Source organism: Cariama cristata, unplaced genomic scaffold, assembly GCF_000690535.1.
Source record: "Cariama cristata isolate BGI_N322 unplaced genomic scaffold, ASM69053v1 scaffold18039, whole genome shotgun sequence".
Lineage (NCBI taxonomy): Eukaryota > Metazoa > Chordata > Aves > Cariamiformes > Cariamidae > Cariama > Cariama cristata.
In genome coordinates this window covers 131035-153089 of record NW_009636553.1, presented here as the reverse complement: position 1 = coordinate 153089, position 22055 = coordinate 131035, and the positions used below count along the sequence as shown (strand labels likewise).

General features: G+C 38.0%; 1 protein-coding gene across 1 annotated transcript in view; it reads right to left on the bottom strand.

Moving 5' to 3' along the window:
• Positions 1–1586: 1586 nt before the first annotated feature.
• Positions 1587–22055, bottom strand: part of LOC104167646 (zinc finger transcription factor Trps1) — a gene marked incomplete at its 5' end in the record, with an annotated part of 149425 nt that continues 128956 nt past the window's right edge. The window contains 2 exons of the mRNA XM_009707960.1: positions 1587–2872; positions 8308–8430. Of these exons, the coding sequence (XP_009706262.1) occupies positions 1811–2872; positions 8308–8430 (1185 nt within the window). The remainder of the gene's footprint in view (positions 2873–8307; positions 8431–22055) is intronic.

Sequence of the window (22055 nt, the reverse complement as noted above, 5' to 3'; positions counted from 1 at the left end):
CATCCAACCACAAGGAACTAAGACCCTGCACTGCGAAAAAGAAACAAACCCAAACAAAACAAAAAAGCAACTGCGTAATATTGTAAAAATGGAGTGCAATGCTACTACAGAATGCAATAAAACATCAGTGCTGCATCGTCAAACAGCACTTATCAAAATAATTTCTGAAATGTTTCTTCTGAAACACAGACAAAGCAATAAAAAGAGGATATATGTTTATCATTTTAAGCATAACAATGTGAGTTAAGAGCTTAAGAATACAAAAGTACTTGGAATGAATAGTGCTACCCTTTTTTTTCCTAAGTAGGCATAAAAATATTTTCATTTCCTTCTTGTTTTTCCATACCATTAATATCAACAAATTTCATTCATTTCATGTTATCGTTTACAACTTTAATGCACACACACAGAAAAAAGATACCTACTGCAATAGAAATAGTTGCTTCATTACCTTGTTTGCTACATTTGCAAATGTAAACAGCGAGGCAGAGCCAGAACTGACTCTAATGCATGATGGAATATCTTTGTTGCATACGTACACTGTAGAAAATAATTATTCAATATGTCAGGCACCATTATTTGAAATGTAATACATTAATATTTACTAGAAAAATAAGGTTTTTTCTATTTGTTCTCCCAACTTCTTTAATGAAATAAGTTAATCTGACAGTGCATCCAGTAGCTTGTAATATCTTCTACATCCCTGTGGCAAAATAATAAACTACTGGTTGGGACACTATAATGAAAATGATTAAAGTCAGTTCTTGTACACCCTTGTAGCAAGCATGGAGGCTCGTCTAACAGCACCTTTAACCAATTATTTAATATTTAGTTATTTAGCCCTATTTCCCTGAGCAGTTATGCTGAGGAGCTTTCCCTTCATGGATAGTTTTTAAAAAGCTTTAAGTATTAAAAAGTACTATGAAGACATTTAATGCTACTTAGTAAAAGCTGGTATAAGTCTACTGAAGGGATTGACTGGTATGTATAGCAATGTTAAGCCTGTGGAGAAGTAAACTTAGAATTTAAGGTTTAGAAATGTAATATATTAAAAATATATTAAAATAAAATACAGCAGGTTACCTTGTTCTATGCAAATTAAACCCGGAGTGTGGCTTCTGTATTAGAGACTTCATTTGCACAAAATGGTTTTCCTAGACTAAAGTGTGCCAGAAAGAATGTAGTGATAAAATGGTAGCTAAAATTCAGCTGAGTCTGAGAAACATCTAGATGGAATTGCTGCCAAAGCTTTGAGGACAAAGTGATCCTAAGGCATGTTGTAGGGCAGAAATTAGCCCAAATTAAAGAAAAGAAAATGACCTTTTAATATCTGTATATTTAACAAGTCTAGTTCTTATATACAATGTGCATATGTTCACTATACCCCTGCAGCAGTATATACATATACACATCTTTGCACTCTTGCCAGTTATGTCTCTTACACAACAGCAAAGGTATTAATTGTCTGGTAGAACTTTCTCAAGGTTATTCGCCATGATTCACCGCATTCTGGCTAGCTTTGGTGGGTCATGTCCCATATAATTACTTCTTCCCCTTCTGGCCACCATTCAACTGCTCTTTTTTTCTTGGTAACCCACTCATTTAAAAGGAAAAAAAAAAAAAAAAAAAAAGAAAAAAAAGGGGGAAAAAAAAAGAAGAAAAAGGAAAAAAAGAAAATAACAAGGGATTTAATATTGGATAAGGCATGCTCTCTATATGAAGTGCTTTATAGGTCTTCACAAGACATTACAAGCTATTGAATTCCCATCAAGGAAACCTATTTCTGTTTAATTGTGCTAAGTGCTAAGGTTTACTCTTTAGGTTTTCCATTCTTTTCAGCTTGTGCATTGTTCCTGTGTAGGCCCCTCTGGATGTGAGTTGTGAAGTCATACTTGTCCGTGCAAAGATGCTGGCATATGCTGCACTGGAAAGGTCCACTGTCACCATGGCAACTCATATGCAAAGCATACATCACTTCATCCAGAAAGACAATGCCACAGTGCACACACTTGGTAGAAAGTTCATCTTGAGTACTTCTATCAACTTTCTCTGTTTTTACTACATTCAAGGGACCTTCATTTTTTACATTTGGTGGTGCCTTACTCTTTTCCTTGGAGGCACCATTTGCAGTTGGCCCAGGTCTGGAATGCTTTATCGCCAAATCTAGAGGAATGTCATTGTCTGATCCAACAGTTGAAAAATGAGGAGGCAGATTAAAGGTGGGATAAGGCACATAGTTTTGGCAAGGATTTGGTAGGCCAGGCACATGACTCAAGTAGTGTGGATTCCCAGGAACAGACAGCTTATATTTACTCCAGAATCTCAGCCAGTCAGCTTCACTCTGAAAGTCATTGTGTACAAACGGAAGTCCAAAAAGTGGGTACTGGTATTTTTCAATAGGGCTTCCAGGTGGTGAATAGTTTGGGTGTTTCGCAGGTCTCATGTATTTTTCTATCGGGCTGCCTCTCTCTGAGCTTCCTTTCCCCTCTGATATCGATGAACTGTTTCCTGGGTCTCCAGTACTTTCCTGAGGACTTTTTATCTGAATGTGCAAAGGTTGCATCCTTTTGTGAATATCCAGAGTTTGGCTGACCAATATTGGCTGCTGAGCAGAATGGCTTTTAGTCAATGAACCTGGGGCCTCATATTTGCTGAGGCTGGGAAGCTGAATTTCTCTCTGATGACCTTCAGGTAAATGATCCTCTGACCTCCTCTCTAAGGGGCTTCCATTGACTTGTTCCTCACTGCTACCCCTCTGCTGTTTGTTTAGCTGCTCAGCCTGAAGTGCCTCCGGGTTAAGGCGCTTTCTTGTTCGTCTCCTAATGATCTGCTCACCATTGTTCTGCTTAATGATGTTTAAAGGCCTGGGAGTCTGCATGAAACACACACATAATGAACAAAAGGAAAAAAGAAAGACACATTAAACAAATCTGTGAGACCACGCTCACGCAAATTTATCTTTTGTTTTGTGAAGAGCAATATTATAAGAGTTTTATGGAATGACCAAATTTCAACCCAAATGCTGGTTCCTGGTCCCTCATGCTAGAAGTAAACTATGAATTGGTTTGTTTTACCAAACTAAGTCAACTGCCTTAGACATACTGCATCTGTTTACTTAAAAAGGCATGAAGCCAAGCTGTCAAAGCATTTATTACCCCTTACTCCTGAAAACTTCTGGGGGAGATGTGCTGAAAGTGGGTGCTGAGAGCTGAGGATGACGTGGGAGATGCATGGCCTTACACACTAGTGTTACTCTATGTACCATGTCACTACAGTTGGTATTGAGCAGGGGTTGCACAGGTCACACTGGCAAGAATTGAGTAACACTTACCTTGATACCCACCCCCGCTTTGACATGGATAGAAAATGCAAGCAAATACAGGGCTTGCTGACCGCCACTGCTGTCACCTAGCAAAAGGGCTGCAGGTCCACTGTGGTGGTGAGTGGGATGACGGTGGCTGGAAAGGGACTAGGCAAGATGGAGAAGAAAGCCCAAGAAAACCTGTCCTATGCATGAAAAGGTCTACCTGGGACTTTGGTACCAACTCCCCTTCCTTTATCCCTTCTGTATTTCTTTCTAAATGTTACTGATTTTGTGCTACTAAGTCATGAGAGACAGAAGGTGTCCCCTGAAGGCGGGGAAAAAAGGGTCTGTAAAGAAAAAAGCATTGCAGAAGAGGCAGAGGCAAGAACCAAGTGAAGACTTCTGTTCCATTTGCTACCTCCTCACATCAGCTCAGGTAGGTGGCCTATTTAGATGAGAACTGAAAATATTTTTGCATGAAGAAAAAATAGTACAAGGAACGACAGCAGCCAGGCCTCTTTGAAAGGCCCCTCAACAGGAAGGCAATGGTATGTGAATGAAAGATGGTGCTGTAACGTCGGTATGTGTTGCTCTACTGGGCAGATGTTAAAACAACAAAAACTACCTAAAAGTCATTCAGTCTGGTGTGCTGGCAGTTGCAATTTGTCTCATCCAAATGCACACATAATCCTATTTTGGTTGGAGGCCAGAAAAGTGCCCACACGGTATTCCACTTATATGTTTATTTGGAAATTTTCTTTTTAACATTGTTTTGAAGTGCAGATTAAATTTTGGCTTACAGTCAACATTCAAAACAATTTGTACCTTGAATGTAAGATAATTTATATCTATTCATAACTTTGAACTAATACAAAAATATCCAGAGCTGGAGGAGTGCTCACTCTATTATTTGCAGAGATCTAGTTTCTCTCTTGACTTGCCATCTTTCTCTCCTCTTTCACCTATTTATTTCCCTGAGGTTGGCTTATTCTTAATGGTTAACTACATTTTAGGCGTGTAGCTACTTGCTAAGATTCTACTTTCTATTAAAACTCTGAACCAGAGGAAATATACACTTTGATTTAGATTTTTAATAAACAAAATCTAAACTTAGCAGAAAAACAGCACCTGAACCAGCCTCCTCAAACAGATCAAAGTCGAGGAAAAATCATGTTAGATAAAAATAGAATATTTTCTATGTAAATTCTATGCAAATAAACTTTATAGTTTGCAGAATCAACAGCCAATTAATATGAATAAGCATATACTCTTTATTACAAGCTCAGTGTAATTTCCTCACCTTTTTATGACAATTGTAACACTGACATACTGACATGCTGGGTGAGACCTTACAATATTGTTGATGTTGCTCTTATTAAACTTTTATTTATACACTACAGACCATTTTCATATGGCTTTCAGATAACCTTTCAACAGTTTGGAAATACTTTTAATCTTACTCTTCATGCTACAGGTATGAAGTCTGATCGTGGAAGTAGTTAAAAGAAACATCTTCATATCTGTGATTAAGGACCCTCACACACCTGTTTGGAGCTCTGGCCCTTCAAAATTACATGCCATTAGGAGTTAAAGGCTGTAAGTCCAACTTAAAAATTCTTCAGCATGCAAATGACTGTACTCATCTGACTAGTCTTTAGCTGATTAAAACAGACTATTCAGTGGAGTAAAGCTACTGATTTTTTTCCTTACCCACAGTAGTAAGGTGCAGATGATAGAAATATTTTGTATTAGGTTGCAACTGAGGCAGACAGAAAAGTTTAAGCTCTCTTCTTGATTTTTAGTGAGGTATTAAAATTAGAAAATAGTGGAGATATTACCAGAACTTTACTTGTAAAATGCTCTATATCAGACCCTTAGTTGTATGTTATACATAATATATTGAGTACGATCACTAAGATTTTTTTTGCCATCTCTATATCAATTGGCAATCTCCCTACTCCAAATATATCAGTAACTTTAAAAATAATCACAAAATTCAACAAATAGTTCATTAAAGTATTGTGATTAGACTTCCTAGATACAATGGGAAATTAGAGTGATCTCTCCACTAGAAGATCATGTATGTCTAATCCCAGAGTAATATGCTGTAACTCCTCACTGAAGCAGTATGAAGATGTGGCCAAGGAATCACTATGGAATAAAATCTAGTTTTCCATGACCAAGTTAGAGCTATTAAAAAATGAGGAACAGTACCACAATAATAATGCTCGAATTCATGATTCTGGGGAGACAAGGGATATACCTTTCTCTGTCAATAAATGTGAATATTGTGTATATGTTTGTAGTGAACTGCATTTTTTCACTAAAACTATTTTAATAATTGACCATTGGAATATTACTACACATTTCTTAACACAGTTGTCTGCATTAAAGGAGAGAAATACAAAAAAACTGGCAAGTTTAATGTAAATGACCCCTAGACAGACTGAACGTTTTTGAAAACACATTGAAAATTTATTCAAGGGTATCACAGAAATAGAAATGTGACTTACAGCAGAAATCACTACCATGTTAACATTTGTCAGTCACTACCACCTAGCAGTATCTGACAGACCATACATTTTTCTTCTTATTAAATAAAAGTAAAAAAGGGACGTTAGAGATAAGTCTTACACACATTCTTGAGTTAATGAGGACAATAGTTCTAGATAGTGATAATCCAATCAAAAGAGAGATATGAAACATGCAAACCTACTATAGGTGAATTTTACTCAGCTGTGTAGCATAATTTAGTTTAACAGGGTGACTCACAGCAGGGATCAGTTCTATTCCCTTGAATTTTTAGTTTCAGACATTTACCTAATAACTGCATCATCCTAGACTCCTTAATTCAAAAACATAAATGACAATTAATTACTGTAACTTTTCATGAAGAGATAGACAGGCAGACAGATAAAAGGAACTTTCATCTTTCTGGTTTCAGTCTAAAGAACATCCCTTTGCATGGGACTGTCTCAAAAGGTGTCTCAAAGGAGAGATTCGTTTGGTTATTTCAGACTCTAACTTACAATGGAGTTGCTATCATACCACAGCAGAGTGGAAGCTTAAATAAATTCTTTGCATTTGTTTGGTCAAAGTTCAATTGAAGATACTAATGTCAGATGTCCACTGAATGACAGGTTATTGTCATGCTTGAACAGTGGAGCTAAAAGATAGCGTCAGCTTCTTACTTTCTATATACCTGAAATAAAGTTTGACATTGTATTGCTAATTATTATTGTTGGAAGCACACTAGTTTGTTCTTACTGGTTCATAAGAATTATCTGAGTTAGGTGTTTGAATTCAAAACTGATTCTTATAGCTTTTATCTATTCAATAAGTTATGTTAATAATCATGGTAAGGTCCAACACCAGTTTAGATAAGTATATTAAAAAAAGGAAAAATGGAGGCTGTGAATGGAAGTCCTACAAGTAACTGGATTCAAATGACAAATTAATGTTAAAAAGCCAAACTGTCCTCCTTAAAATCTTTGTGGATGCTCACCACTGATCAATTTCCTTAAATTGTTATTATATCTAGAGCTTCAAGAGATCTCCAGGAAGATGATATTTTCAGCAAGACCCAGCCAAGACGCTGGCCAGAGATCGTGCATTAGTCCATCTTCTGCTGCTCAGATGCTATCTGACTGCCTAGGGTGTTCTGGAGCTTAAAAACAGTTACAGGTCTCAGAATGACAGCCCATGGCAAACAGAGCTAACCTTTCAGAGAGGTGATGGTCCTGCTACTTCTGAAAATTGGAATCTTTTTCTTTTTTATTAAGCGGGCTGGCTGGACAGGATCTTAAGTAAATAGGATTGTTATATGGCCTGTACACAAGACCAAGGGCAAAATTCACAGATACTACTAATTGATTTAGAAGCATATGCCTCAAATTTAAAGAGAAATAGGCGTGGATACTTGGAAGTCTTGATGCATTTGAAATATAGTTTCCTAACTGGGTCTTTTTTTTTTGAAAATGGAATTTCTGAAAAGAGTTTTAAAAAACACACACTCTTAGCCATAACATAGATTTCTGATTTGGGCTCTAAGCCTGAACTGTTATGTTGCCTTGGCAAACTCCCAAAGACTGCCTCAGTTTCTACTTCTGAGCAGTAGTAACACTTTTTAACTTCATGGGAATGTTGTAAAATTAATTAATTAGAGTCAAATCTTGGTCACCTGGCTCTCCCATATGCTTCTATTAAAGATAGCAGGGATAATATTTAACTAGTGGGTCTTAACCTAAAAGATTCTGAGCATTTTGGCACTGATCCAAGGAAACACTTAAGCATGGCTTTCCTGGACCTGGACCAGAGCATTCAACATCTTTCAGGATCAAGTCAAATGTCAGTAAGATGAAAAGCAATATAGACAGTCCATGATTATTACTTATTCCCTGCCTGATCCTGAGGGATGGTGCATCTTCCCCTCACCAAGTGATGAGTGCCATCAGGTGAGTAGCTTCCTTGTTGAGTTATTTCAGAATCCTCCAGCAGACTGTAAGAACTGTAGAAAAAAGAACAAAAAAGCCCACCACCCCATATCTCCAGGAAATTTACTGTCAAGAATAAAGGGGGGAAGAGAAGTGAAAGGAAACAGAAACCACAGCAAGGGATATTTTTGATATAGATGTGATGTCTAACTTTAAGAATTATTTTTTTTTAATTGCGAACATGAGGGCTCTTGAATTTAGACAGCCTTCATCACAATGTATTGTATGCCTTCAAATGGAATTCCCAGAAAAGAAATAATTTTCCCCTTATTTTTTATCAAAATAATTAAATGCATCACTGGTGATCTCAAACACGTCTACCCACAGCATCCCAGCCTGTTTCATAATGAATCACATCTGATCCCAAAGTGACCATACTGCAAAACCCTGTTAGGAAATTAACTGCAGGCCAGGGAGTGGTACTAATCACACAACCAGACAAGATCACAGATGCCCAAGTTAGCTGTATAACCCCTCTTTTTTCTGAACAAACCAGTAAGTTCTTCCTACCGAGTGAAGCTTCTGGTAGAGGCCACACGCATTGCATACATATCCACCATTTGCATTCTTTCGCCAGAGAGAGGTCTTTGTGGTCAGGCAATTGGCACAAAAAACACCCGAGCCTCTACGTCTCTGAAATAGGGAAGAAAAAGAAAAAAAAACACACAGAAAAAAAAACAGGTCAGAGGTGAGTCACATGAGCTGCGGAGTTAGGACAAATCAACACAGGAGTTTTGTCTCTAGACTGGCAACAATGACAGTATAAAACCACACTGCCCATAATGAGGTCAGGTTCAATTGTGCTTAATAGGCACCACTGATTTTCATTATAATTAACCCTAGAGTGATGGATGAGGTGTGTGAAACACCAAAGCCTTTTCAGAATAACAGCTTTAACTTTTTGAACTTCAGGTTTTGTGCATTTAATGATGGTTTCTAAACAGCAAATTCTGAAAAACCCCTCTGAAAGCTGACAGAGAACATTCTGTAAACTTCTCCTGGTTTGTTCACTGCATTTCACAACAGATTATTTCTTTTTAGTTTGCTCAATTTTAAAGTGTGACTGGCAATAACAATTCTGAAACACCACCACCTCAATTAACTACAGTTTGTATCTGTGTCACTAATTCCTTTAACAGACTTTATACTTCATTAACTGAATACATGATACTCAGTTCCAGTCTTTCCCATTTACCTCTAAAATCAGTATAAGCTACCATATATTTCCCACAGCCCACTATGAACAAGGAGTGATCCCTGCCAAACAAATAAAAGTACAGTATTCTTAATGAGACCTCTTTTGAACTTCACCTGAAACCCCAGAAAACACTGTCTCATCGATGGGTAGATTTATTTATTTTATTTTAGTCAGGCTAAGAAAGGCACAGCACAAGTTTCCTAAATACAAACCAACTTTTAACCAGACTGAGCTGTGCATTCATCAGCTTTCATAATGATCCAGGAATATTTAGAACTAGACACGTTTATAAGTATTGCTTGCTAAATTCTTTCTACAGAATAATGATTTCATTAAAGGTCTCATTTAAATAAAAGTCAGGCTATGTTTGTGGGTACAAATGTTAATAAGTAGGAATGCAATTCTTTTGCTGAAAAGAAAATCTGAATTTCAACTCTCTTCCCTTTTTGCAAAGGAAAAAAAACAATAAGAAACCTTCAGCAGCTAAGATAAAAATGGAAAAACAGTCTGTGTGAAAACTAATTTTATTAGAAATTAAAAATTACTAACACTTTAAGTAAAAATTTCAGGGTTTCATAAAACTTAAGTAATTTATTTAACTTTAGGCCATACTGTAGAAGACTAGTGTTCATGCCAAAAAAATACAATGGTTATAATTGTACTCTGATACATTTCAAATGGAAAGCTTTCTGCAGACATAATTTTGGCTTCAAGACTGGAACACTTTCTTGGCATTGAAAGGGCATTTGATTCATCGGGTGTTTCACAATGTATCACTAAAAAGACCTGGTGAGCAGCCAGTTCCCTATAGGGTAATTTTTCCATCCAGATGCAAGTGCTATCAGAGGCCCTCGTCAGCTAAACTAATTATGATCTTGCATTTGCTGATGCCTGCTCACTCTAACGTTCGACATCCTCCATTAATCATCAATACAAGGAAAATGAATGAAATGTAAAGAAATGAGGGCTGGTAAGCTGCATAGCCATAAAAATCTGAAATGAGTGCAATAATTTAACAAGACTGGAGAAATGTTTTTAGTGAGCACAAAGTCAGGCTAACAATTGCCCTTTTAAACCAAGAACACAATTTCATTAATACAGCAGGTTGTGCTACTTTAAAGTGATAACATAAAATCAAGATTGTTGTCAAGATAATCTCTCTCTCACCCCCTTACATCATCCCCTACTTTGTCTCTTAAATGAGAAGCAGTAATATACTACATTTTTCTCAATTTGGCTAAGGGGAGCACTAAATGGTGGCTGATGTCCTTCAGCAAACATCTAACTAGTTGTGTATATGAGATGCAGCTCACTCTGGGAAGGTGCACTCATCTACAAGTAAATTGAAGCTCCCGGTTCTTTTTGTGGTTGCATATCCTTTCCCAGCTTCACCTGGCTGCCTAAGTATTTTCCTGAAGACTACAATAAAAGCTTCACTAAACTAACCCCAATTTGGTCCACTTGAAGGGCTAGAAGTTTCCAAGCGGAAAAGACTGTATATGGCCAGGATTCAGATATAACTGCGGAACTGTTCCTTTCCATTCCTACTTCTTGTCTGCCAGCCTATGGCTTCTTGGTGTGGTGTATTAACCAAGTGGAGTCTCAACCTGAGTCAGGCTTTCCATCCCTTCATTTCTGTTTGTGTTCCTTGAGTTTGGGAAATACCCTCTACAAAGTCATGGAAGACTTTTAAAATATATAGAAAGTGGTCTAGTTTATATGCTGCATTTGTACACACCTGAATGGTGACAGAAGGTGAAGTAACACTGAAATCTTCATTGAATGCTATAGAGATAGTACATCTTTAAAACATTGACAAAAGTAACTCACTTTTTCTCTCTTTTTTGGAGAAACATCTAATTCAAATTGGACATCAGTTGCAATGAAACACTACAAAGACTACAGCTGACAACAATCTACAAAATCATAGTATCACAGAATCATAGACTGGTTTGGGTTGGAAGAAACATTAAAGATCATCTAGTTCCAACACCCCTGCCATGGGCAGGGACACCTTCCACTAGACCAGGTTGCTCAAAGCCTCATCCAACCTCCCCTTGAACACTTCCAGGGATGGGGCATCCACAGCCTCTCTGGGCAACCTGTTCCAGTGTCTCACCAGCCTCACAGTGAAGAATTTCTTCCTGATATCTAATCTAAATCTTCTTTCTTCCAGTTTAAAGCCATTGCCCCTTGTCCTATCACTACAGGCCCTTGTAAAAAGTCCTTCTCCAGCTTTCTTGTAGGCCCCTTTTAGGTACTGGAAGGCTGCTCTAACGTCTCCCCGGAGCCTTCTCTTCTCCAGGCTGAACAACCCCAACTCTCTCAGCCTGTCTGCATACAACAGCTGCTCCAGCCCTCTGCATACCTAGTATTAGCTATATGTATCAAAAACCTATACCTGTCATTATTTAGTACTTACAAACTATTTATCTGTTTAAAATTTCGAAGTATTCCAGCTAAACATCCTTCCCTAAATTTAATGCAAAGTATGTAAATCCATCTTACATGTTGTTCTAAGTGTTGTAACTTTCTTTACCTTCTCTTACTTTTGTATTATTTAAGGACCTTACAGGATAATCAACAATGATTATTCCAATACCTAAGTGTTCCAACATAGATTACATATAATAATAAGTTGAGAATTAAACCACCTCTGGAAAAACTTAAATGCTGTTACTTTGTTGAGCTTTTTGGTTATGAAACAGCTTTTTATCATGGGGACACACAACTTTAGAATGGATTTCCTGGGGTGAAACAGGACTAAATATTCTTGACTCCCAGATCCTACTAAACCACAGAACAGATCTGCTTGTCAAAATACACCAGAGAAACTTTGACAATGTCTGCAAAAAAAAAAGTGAGGCTGTTTTTAAAAGCCTACAATGCCTGTAGTCCTGTTCTCATAAACCAATATAGTTTCTTAAAAAAAAAAAAAAAAAAAAAAAAGAAAAAAAAAAGACCGTTTTTCAAAAACCAAAAAAGTTTTTTAAAAAAAAAAAAAAAAAAAAAAGAAAAAAAAAAGAACAAAACCTGGGGCCTTTAATTCCCATATACTAAGTTTTATAAAAGTTGCTGGCCAACAAAAATGATCTAATTTTTTTTGTGTGTGTGCTAAATGTTAACTAACGATGATACTTCTACTGTTAGTGATGATGCTTCTTCTGCATAAGTCTGTTTGGCTTTGCATACTCAGCGTTTGCATTAGTCAATAAAAATGGCCAATATTGCTGGTTTTCCAGGTAGTCTCACAAAGAAACAGGAACTTGAGCAGTAATCCAGCAGTCTGTGCAACAGCTATGGCCCACAGCCTCCATAAAATCCAGCCATGTGCAGAAGTGTGCTGCTAAGCACCACCCTAGCCAGCATTTGCAAGGAATGTGTTATGGAACCTTTCCCTCTGTTTTAAACGTGAACACATACTTACCATAGTTAATCTCTTAAAATCAGCCCAGAAAAGGTAAGTTGACATAACTAGTCACGGGAGGTTTTGAGCCACAGATAAAAAGGTTTCAGTCTACGACCAATGCCACTAGCACTAGCTGGAGTTATCCGTGAAAATTTCCTGTATATCCTTGGAAGAATAACCCAAAAGGGTCTAAATAACTAAAATATGTATCTACTAAGTCAAGCTTTAATCATCTGGGGCCTTATAAACACTACACTACAATCCCAAATCCTGAAGGGGCCAGTGCAGTGAAGAGTCTGTCTCTATTTCCATCCCAGTTCCTAGGTCTGGGTGTTTAATATCACAGTTGTCACACATCACTTTGGGCTGAAATTTGGCGCATGTTTTTGTCAGCCCAGATGTAACTTTTTTAATTTATTATTTTATTTTATTTTATGGTACTGAAAACTTTATTTAAATCAGTTCAGCTGTTTATAATTTGGAGATTGGCCAAAGCTGGGGGGGTGGGGGCAGAGGGGATTTCAAGTTTTTCAGATAACTTTTTAACAAATCTACAGTCATAGTGGCTTTGCTCTGGGGAAAAAAAGTATGCACACATTTTAGTATTTTAGTAGTAGCAAAGCAACAAGTGGATTATTATTTTTATGTAGCTAAGCTATGAAAGTCCGTAATTATTCACTGAATATGTCTTGCAGATCTCTCTACTAACTGTTTTCCCTCAGAAAGAACCATGATGAAAGCATGTAATTGCCTAACAACCCTTGATATTCAGAGTATTTACTCACATTTTTTATGGTTTCATATCTTGACCGTTTCAAATTGAACAAGTCTGAAACTTGGTATACACATCGTCAAGCCTGAATACCTAATTTTTTTAACTCCTTAAATGATTTTCACTACTTACCAATACTTCACTGAAACAACGAAATTATTAGTAGTGCTTTCTGCTAAGCAATAAACCAGCAGAGAAAAACATAACAAGTAATTCACTCAGGTATCTTGACAGGATCAGACCCTTCTTTTTCGTAAAAACTGCTTTAGATTTTAAAAGGATGACCCTACATGTTTACACAATTTCAAACTCTGTAGCCTAATAGAAATGTCATTATACTCCACAGTTATACAAAAAATATTTTAAAATGTAGTGAACTTTGACTTATTATTTCGATGGAACTTCATGTAGCAAAATATATATTGTAAAAGCACAGCCAAAAACACTGCTCAGGAACTGTGGCTTTTTAGCTAGCTAGACTAAGCAACAGTGCCTGACACTCTGCTAGTGCCAAACACATCCTGTTTTCAAATTTTCTGCCAGAGGATGCTTTTAGAAACTCAAATAGGCTCCATAACCATCAGCCAAGCATTTTTCTTACATCACCCTCTTGGTTTTGGACACAACAAAACTTGTCTTTTTGCTGATTACTTTCACTTCCCCATCACAAAACGATGATATGATGAAGCCTGAGTGGATTTTTTTACCATCTCTGGCTTTCCTACCATGCCAGAAACAGAGCATGTTGTAGTCATGACTCCAGAACACAAGATGCACAGAAATCATAAATGTTACCCAAGAATAAGCATATGGCTGACCTATTTCCAACAACAAAGTTGGAGACTACAACCATACATGCCTCACTGAAAAAAAGGCAAAACGCTGGCTCCGGATGCTCTCTGGCAACATGGGAGGTCCAAAAAGGGAGCGCCAGGAAACCTGCACATGCTTGGTTCAGTACGAGCCAGGTGACCCGCTGTGGAGAGGATCAATTGTAAGCAGCTGGTCTCATACCTGCAATCGTCTGGCTGCTACCACACGGTTCAGAAAAATAGTATAATGCACTCATGGTTACATCTGTATACGTTGCATTTGCACTGCTGTGAGTATTCAGGAGTTTCTTGTTTCACACCTGCTAGGTCTTTACAGGTATTGTCCTCCTTATAGGAGGAGGTATTTAGTTCTCATGAGTTTTGGCTCAGATTAATAAGTTTAAAGCCTGAGCAGCAAGGCGGCATCTGGATGTTGGAGTAAGTGCTACTTTCTTCCGTTTAGGATGGGAAAAGAATCTTTCAGCCCTCATTTCTTTTGGCTGCAGAGGCACTCAGACCTTTCTGAATGTGTTTAATCAAAACTGCTTTCTCTCTCAACTATGAAAACAGCCACAACTATGTCTCTGTAAAGTTTCACATTTTAAAATTTTAGTTGCTTTTGCTGTAACTATGTCTAAATTAAAAAGACAGTCATTGTGTTTTCCTCCCTTTATAACTTGGACAGCTTTCAGGAATAGACCACGCACAGCAAATTTTCGGCCCCAAAGCATAAGTTGTCAGAAAAAGCGACACACATAAAGCAGAGTGTTAAAGTAGAAGTTGTTTTCAACCTTAACCATGAGTTAACAGATGTCTCTTGAAGTCAATTTAATGTGCCAAATCCAAACTCGTCATCTAAGACATTTTCAAGAACAATTACATTGAAGAGCTGTATTTGAAAGATGGATAAGAAAGAGGTTAGGAAAAGGAAGGCAGGAACAAAGTAAAAATGCCAAGAGGAAAGTTAAAATTACACACCTAATTCATATAAAAAGTTTAGTGGAATTTATAATGCTCTATTGTGACAGCATCTTTTTATGATATATGCTATATTACAAACTTTTAATGAGAGGAATCAGGGAGTGTTTAGGGAGAGAAAAAACCCCAGACAGTAAATTAAACATTACTGCTAGCGCAGCCTTTCAGAATCCTACTCCTGATCCCTTAGGGGGAGTAAATATTTTAATGTGCTTGTAAACGGCAATTATTTTTTTATCAGCAGCAAAAATGCCGATAAGTAGATTTTGTCCCAGCATTTGAAGCATTTCCCTGTATTTTGTAAAGCTACCTTAGAGACAATGGCATTCACTACTCAAAAAAAAAAAAAACCCACAACAAGAAACCCTAAAAAACAGGCAGTGAACGACAATCTCTTTGTGTCTTACTAAGCAAGTAGAATTTAGTAAGATACTCGTTTAGGACGTCATGACTGCTACCAAAGTAAAACAATGGCTGATCAAAATAAATTATTAAATTAAGAAAAACATAGCTATGTGAAGAAGCCACTAAACCACTTGCTGTGGGATCTCTTCACTGCTGTCACCTCCTCACCTTATTTCCTCCCCCAAGCTACAGCTGACCCAACCTTTGCCACTGTGCTGGAAGGGAACCAGCTTTGGACACCCACCTTCAGCCAGGACCTGAGCTCCACAGGCAGGAATTTACCATCACTTTCATCATCTATTAAGAGCCACGTGCAACTATGGGATCATATAGATAATCACAATACACTTTACAATGACTTCTTAATTTTCATTCATTTGAGCATTTATCAGTGAAAATTATGTAGTTCACAGTGTATCTCCTTGTTAATCTAAACAGGGAAAGAAGGTAATTTCACAGTTCTCCCTCAAGTTCTGCAGTGGCACAAATATGAAACAACAAAACTTTTCCTGCAGGTTAGACTTCCTTGACACAGTTAGTGGTAGCTGATTTTTAAATACTGTGTCTTAAAAATGTATATGACTTTCTGTTGAGCCAAATATATATACACAGACTAAATAAATACATAAACACATATTTATGGTATGAGGCATTTATAATGAACACTGAATTATTTTCTGGTGGACTACATCTTAGTCTTGTTTGCAAAGAGCTAAATATTTACTTAATCATTCTACACAAAGTATGATTTTTCAGAAAGTAGTTTCCTTCAACTGTTTTTTACTAGATATAACATATTTGTAAGGTTTTATCCCTCAACTCTTTAAAAGCTGATCATCCTTAAATCTCTTCCAGTGCCTTAAACAACAGCTACCACACTATGGTATGACCTCTTCTCTGATGTATTTTGCTACTGACTACCAGCAGTACAACACACACTTCCACAGAGGCAACCCGAAAATTAATTTTAAAAGTTTTATTAAAACCAATAGCAAAAAAAAAAGGCAATCTGGAAACCTGCACTTCCCGCACAATAATGATGTCGTTTTGCAGCAACTGAAACCTATTCAAGAGGAATAGAAATTCTGTCTCCAATAACTCACCGAGTCAATTACACAGGAAAATACTGTAATGGGCTGTCCCCCGTCAAACAGCTCACGTACACGACTTCCTTCTCAATTACCAACTTGTCTGCATTGCCATCTGTAAAAACGAACGCATACCTTGTGCTGCCAGTTTCTGCTCTTGCACTTCCATTAGTGGAACTGGCTGCAGCTGCTCAAGAAGAAAGCCCTGATTGTTTTTGTTTTTTCCCCAATGTAACACCATTTTTCTCCCGTCCTCCTGTACATCAACTCAAGGTATCCTGTTATCTCTGCTGAGGTGTGCTCGCAAGCATTTAAACTACAGTCTGCCTAAATTTGTGTGTTTTTCACCTAACACAGTAAAAAGCTGCCAGCAGCATCTCTCAGCATCTGCACCAGAATTATGACGTTAGTATCACAACAGGTTTTATCAGTCCTTTTTTGGAACTGCTGTAAAAATTGCTAAGTTTCTGGCTAAACATTTTCCCACTTTTCCAAATCAGCTTGACCACTCAGGCAATTTTAAAGCAGTACTTATATGAAGCAACCAAAAATAAGATTACTAAAAGAAGTCTTTTAGGAATAACACTATTCCCCACAAAAAATGGTTAGGTAGGGGTATTAGTGTGCATAAACGGGACAGACAGATCCTGATTTGGGAACTGTGATCCTTGCCCTTAAACCTTTTTCCACTAGCACTTTGCTGAAATAGATCCACACAGCAGCTCCGATGCTGAACGGCTGCCTGACAATTCAGTGCTCGTACACACAAATCGCTGCTCCTTCCCAAACGCCGTGTGCTTCCAAGGAGCTCAGCCGTTGTTAGAGAACAAATTGAAGTCTTTATGAGTCTCTTACATGTTTTCAAACTAGAAACACAACAGAAACGGTTTAAAATGTACAAAATTAGACTACTCTTCTGATCAGTAACTGGATAAAAGTAGTACCCTCAAAACTAAGCACACTGAAAGAGACATCGAGAAAGCTGGAAATGCTTCTGACTCTCTCATTTCTTGGCACAAGGCAAAAATATCCAAGCCCTGCTGTCTCAAACGGGGAATCTAAATCAATAGTTAGACTTTGCTATAAACAGACTCACTTTCTGAGATAAAGAGCCAGTTATGAAGGTGCCTAAACATGGAATTAGGTGCTTAAGTTTAGGCCTCAATACCAGAGGATTTATGCTCAAGAAGGCACCCCATGTGTCCCTTCTTTAATGAAGTAATCTCACTCATCAAACAAACAGACAAAAATGGAGTGAAGATACATCCATATTTCCTTAAACACCCCTAACTTTGACATGGTAGAAGAACTAGACTGCTTTTGCAGATCTCAGCTAAGAGCCAGTATGTAACACTACATGTGATAGTAATTGAGGGTCCCAATCCCGCAAGTGCTCTGCTGTAAGCGTGAGCACAAAGCTGCTGGAGTTCTCAGCTTCTGGCATCTGTTCCCACTTCCACAGAAATCAGATGGGCAAAATTAAGTTTTGAGGGGAAAAAAAAAAATCACAGACATTTAAAAAACATTCCCTGACCTTATTAAAGTCCACGTGATCTCTATTTATATAGAAAATGGCTCAGAAAGCCAGCAGCTGAGAGGAGGAACTCTCATTTGTAGATTTTGGCTGAGGGCTGCCAAAATCAGCAGGGGAAAGGCACCTCGGGGGTAAAAATTTCAAAAGCTATTAAGTGTCTTAGAAGCCTCAGTCCCACTGACTTTTGATCACCTACATCCTCCCAAATTTTCACCCTAAAAATGGAAACTACACTAGAAGAATAATTTCTAATTCAAAGTTACAAAATGAGGATCTAAAATTTTCGAAGAAGTCTTCAGGACTCAGAGAGGAAATGTCAATGAGGTGTCCACTTCTCAGTGAAAACCAGTGAGGTAACATTTACCTGTTACTTTTACTTTTAAAAGTTCCCTTTAGGACCATTAATTTTAATTAAAGAAAAAATATATCAAGAAAATGTTTCATATGAGCAGCTATAGCTTACATACTTGTTCAGGAACTGAAGTAACTATAATTTGAGTCTCAAGCAGTTCCCATGAGAAAGCTGTTACTAGGGTGGGATCCAAAGCGGTCTATGTCCACTTATTATTTTCAATATGCTTAGGACTGCACTCTTACTGCAGATTTTGTTATGTACTGTTGCTAGAATGGCTTCCATTCAGAAAAATCAACATTTGCCAACCCATACCACACAATTACCATAGTTATTTCCTATTGCGAGCTTAGAGAGAAACTGTGGTATCCCAGATACCACGGTGTGGTAAATATTGAAAAGTAGTGGCCTTTTTTTAATGGACATTTTCATCTAATCCAATCCATTCCAAACACTTCCAGATAACAAGACAATAAGGCAGAGTCTGTGTCTAGGTGGTTGGTTGTAACATAATCATCTTCTTCTGTTCTGTGATCCCACTTTCAGAAAAAACATTTGGTGGCTTCCTTTTTGGTAGCTTTAGGAAATAAGAATGGACTAGAGCTGTGATCAACCCCAACACCCATCTAAGGAGGTATTACCTGAAAAAGAAAAGGGGACACCCCCACCCCCACCCCATATTTGTATTTTTTAAAGCTAATCCATCTAAAAGTGCCAAGAGCCTCCTGGGCTGCATTAGGCAAAGCGCTGCCAGCAGGTTGAGGGAGATGATCCTTCCCTCTGCTCAGCACTGGCGAGGCCATACTTTGAGCGCTGTGTCCAGTGCTGGGCTCCCCAGTACAAGAGAAACATGGATGTACTGGAGAGAGTCCAGTGAAGGACCACAAAGATGATTAAGGGACTCAGGCATCTGTCATACCAGGAGATGTTGAGCGAACTGGGACTGTGCAGCCTGGAGAAGAGAAGGCTCAGGGGAATCTTATCAATATGTATGTTATTGGGGAAGAAAATAAGACAGAGCCAGGCTTTTCTCAGTGCTGCCCAGTGAGAGGACAAGAGGCAAAGGCACAAACTGAACAGGAAATTCCATGTGAACATAAAGGAAAAGTTTTTTTACTGTGAGGGTGGTTGAACACAGGAACAGGTTGCCCTGAGAGGCTGTGGGGTGTCTGTCACTCAAAACCTGACAGGACACAGCCCTGAGCACCTTGCTCTGGCTGACCTTGCTCTGAGCAGCAGGGTTGAACTAGATGATCTCCAGAGCTGCCTTCCAGACTCAATGATTCTGTGTGAATCACAGAATTCTTTCTTCAGTGAGAGGCCACAGATTGCTTGCCACTTTATTGTTCCATTAATTTCTATCCATTTTAGCCTTAATTCCTATTCATTTACCTTGAAAAATAAAATATTTTAAATTTCATGGCTATAAAAGTATTAATTAAAATAGACCAACATCCAGACTGAATATTACAGTCTGTAAAACTGTACAGCTACTAAAAATGGAGAAACCTACTTTTAAATTCCTCCGTAAATAATTTCAGAATGCTTACAAGGAACTGAGAGAAGTATCTAATGTAGGTTATTCTCTGCTTGCTCTTTCCTATCAAGATCCTAATGCCTATTTGTAAATGAGACGCAGTATAGGGTGTTGTATAGCTTTCCTTAAAAATACCATTAGGATGAGAAGGAGAAGAGAACAACTGTTCTACATTTTGGAGACATTTCTCCTTAAATAGTGTTTATGTACTGCAAGCATCCCTTCCATAAACAAACCAGGTCTTTGGAACAAGTGAACACAATCTCTGAAGAATCTTTACCAGCTTCTATTTCTGGTTCATGATGCACTGAGAATTTTAGGCCAACATGGGCATATGGTCTCCTAGTTTGATAGGAAACATTTCATGGAATTCAAGACAGATCCACAGCATAATGACTGAAGACCTTAAAATCTGTGATACAACACAAGGTTAAAAAAAAAACCAACACCACCACAACCCCCCCCTCCAAAAAAACCCCACCCAAAACTCAACAAAACACAAGTGTTTCCTGATACAATACTAGATGCAGCAGGGGCATGTAAAAGCACAAGAAAAAGGAAAGTCATGGTAAGTGGTGTGCACAAAGAAATACTCTGAATCCTTTATTAATCAAGCTTAACCTCATTAACTAAACTGCCTTAATCTCTTCTTTTTTTGGGGGGGGTGTTTTTGGTTTTTTTTTTTGAGAATCACCCAGTAGGGAAATACATTTTTTAAAAAAAAAAAAAACAAAAACAAACAACAAACAATATTTATCTTAATAACATCCATGCAGAATTTGGGGCTTTTCTGCCTTTGCAGCCCCAGAAACTGGTATGCCCTCTATTCTTCCTATAGTCATTCACATCTGCATAGAGAGAATATTTTAACTGCACAGCAGTGCTTCCAGCATCCCTAGTCTAATTTTTCTCTTACCTTTAAGAAACTGGTTCTTACATTGCTTAAGACACCAGCTTCAAAATCTGCGTTGTCAGAATCACTCCTACAGATTGCATTTCATCGAAAGAATTGTTTCTAATGCAAGTGGGAGGGTGAGCTTACTGCTGGGGGCAGTCATTCTCTTAAATGGCACAAGCCTGACAAGAACAGTATGAGAGAAACACATAACTTAGCGGGGTTTTCCATCGTGAGTTCTGCAAGCCGAGGAAAAAATGTACCCACCCTGTCACATACTCAGGCTTTTTAGTTCAGAGTGCTGAGGACTGGAAAATGGCATTCAAGAAATCAAGCACCAGGCTGGAAGGAGAGCCATGATGAAAACCGTCCTGCAAGCCCACAGCTGACTTATTTTTCACATCCTTTGGAGGCTTCTTAAATGAAGCTGACTGCATAGGAATGCCTTGTAAAACAAACCCTCTGCTTCCTTTCTAAAGTGGCTTTAGCGAAACGGCTCCACAGCCTCGCTCACAGGCAGCTGTGGCTGTGTCCATGTTGTAACTGGAGAGGCAAAGACCATTGGGTTGCCTGAATGTGTTAATCTGTTTGTGCAGAGCTAGGACACGGACTCAAAGAGGAATGGCTTGGTCCTGTTCTACTGATCAATTTATCAGACCTTGCTATTTAGGAAAAAAAATGCCAGGAAACAGTTTCCCTTTTACCTTCCACCTGCTAGTATCATAATTAATCTGATTTTGAAACCAGCCTCCAGAAGGCCTACATACACAACTTTGAAATAAAAAGAAACCTTTAAATTTAGACATGCTGTACAAAATCATAGCTGCTACTTGCAAACAGGCTATACTCAAAGACATTTCTGTCTTACTGATGGAACAAAAACTCTGAAACTCTTAAGAATTCACTTTTCAATTTAATTCAGGTTTTCCTTAACCGTGAATGTCAAATCATTTTCATTGCCTTTCTTTATCACCTACCAGAATCTTTAGGAGTGAGAAGGAAAAAGACGTACACCAGAAAGGAGAACATTTATAATGACATGCCTTTTCTCTATGAGAAAAAAACATAACCTTCCATTTCATCAGCATCTTTGCCAAAAGTCCTCTTTCAAGAACTGAAAAGAGAAGGGCTTTTATTTCCTAAATATATTTTATAGGAAACATTTTTTGGTTCTGTGTCATGGACTAGGATTTCACACCTTAGTGGCTAGTCATATGGAAATGGACATGGCTGTGGAAACTTCATGGCTGTGAAACCCTGATAGTAAAATCAGCAGGA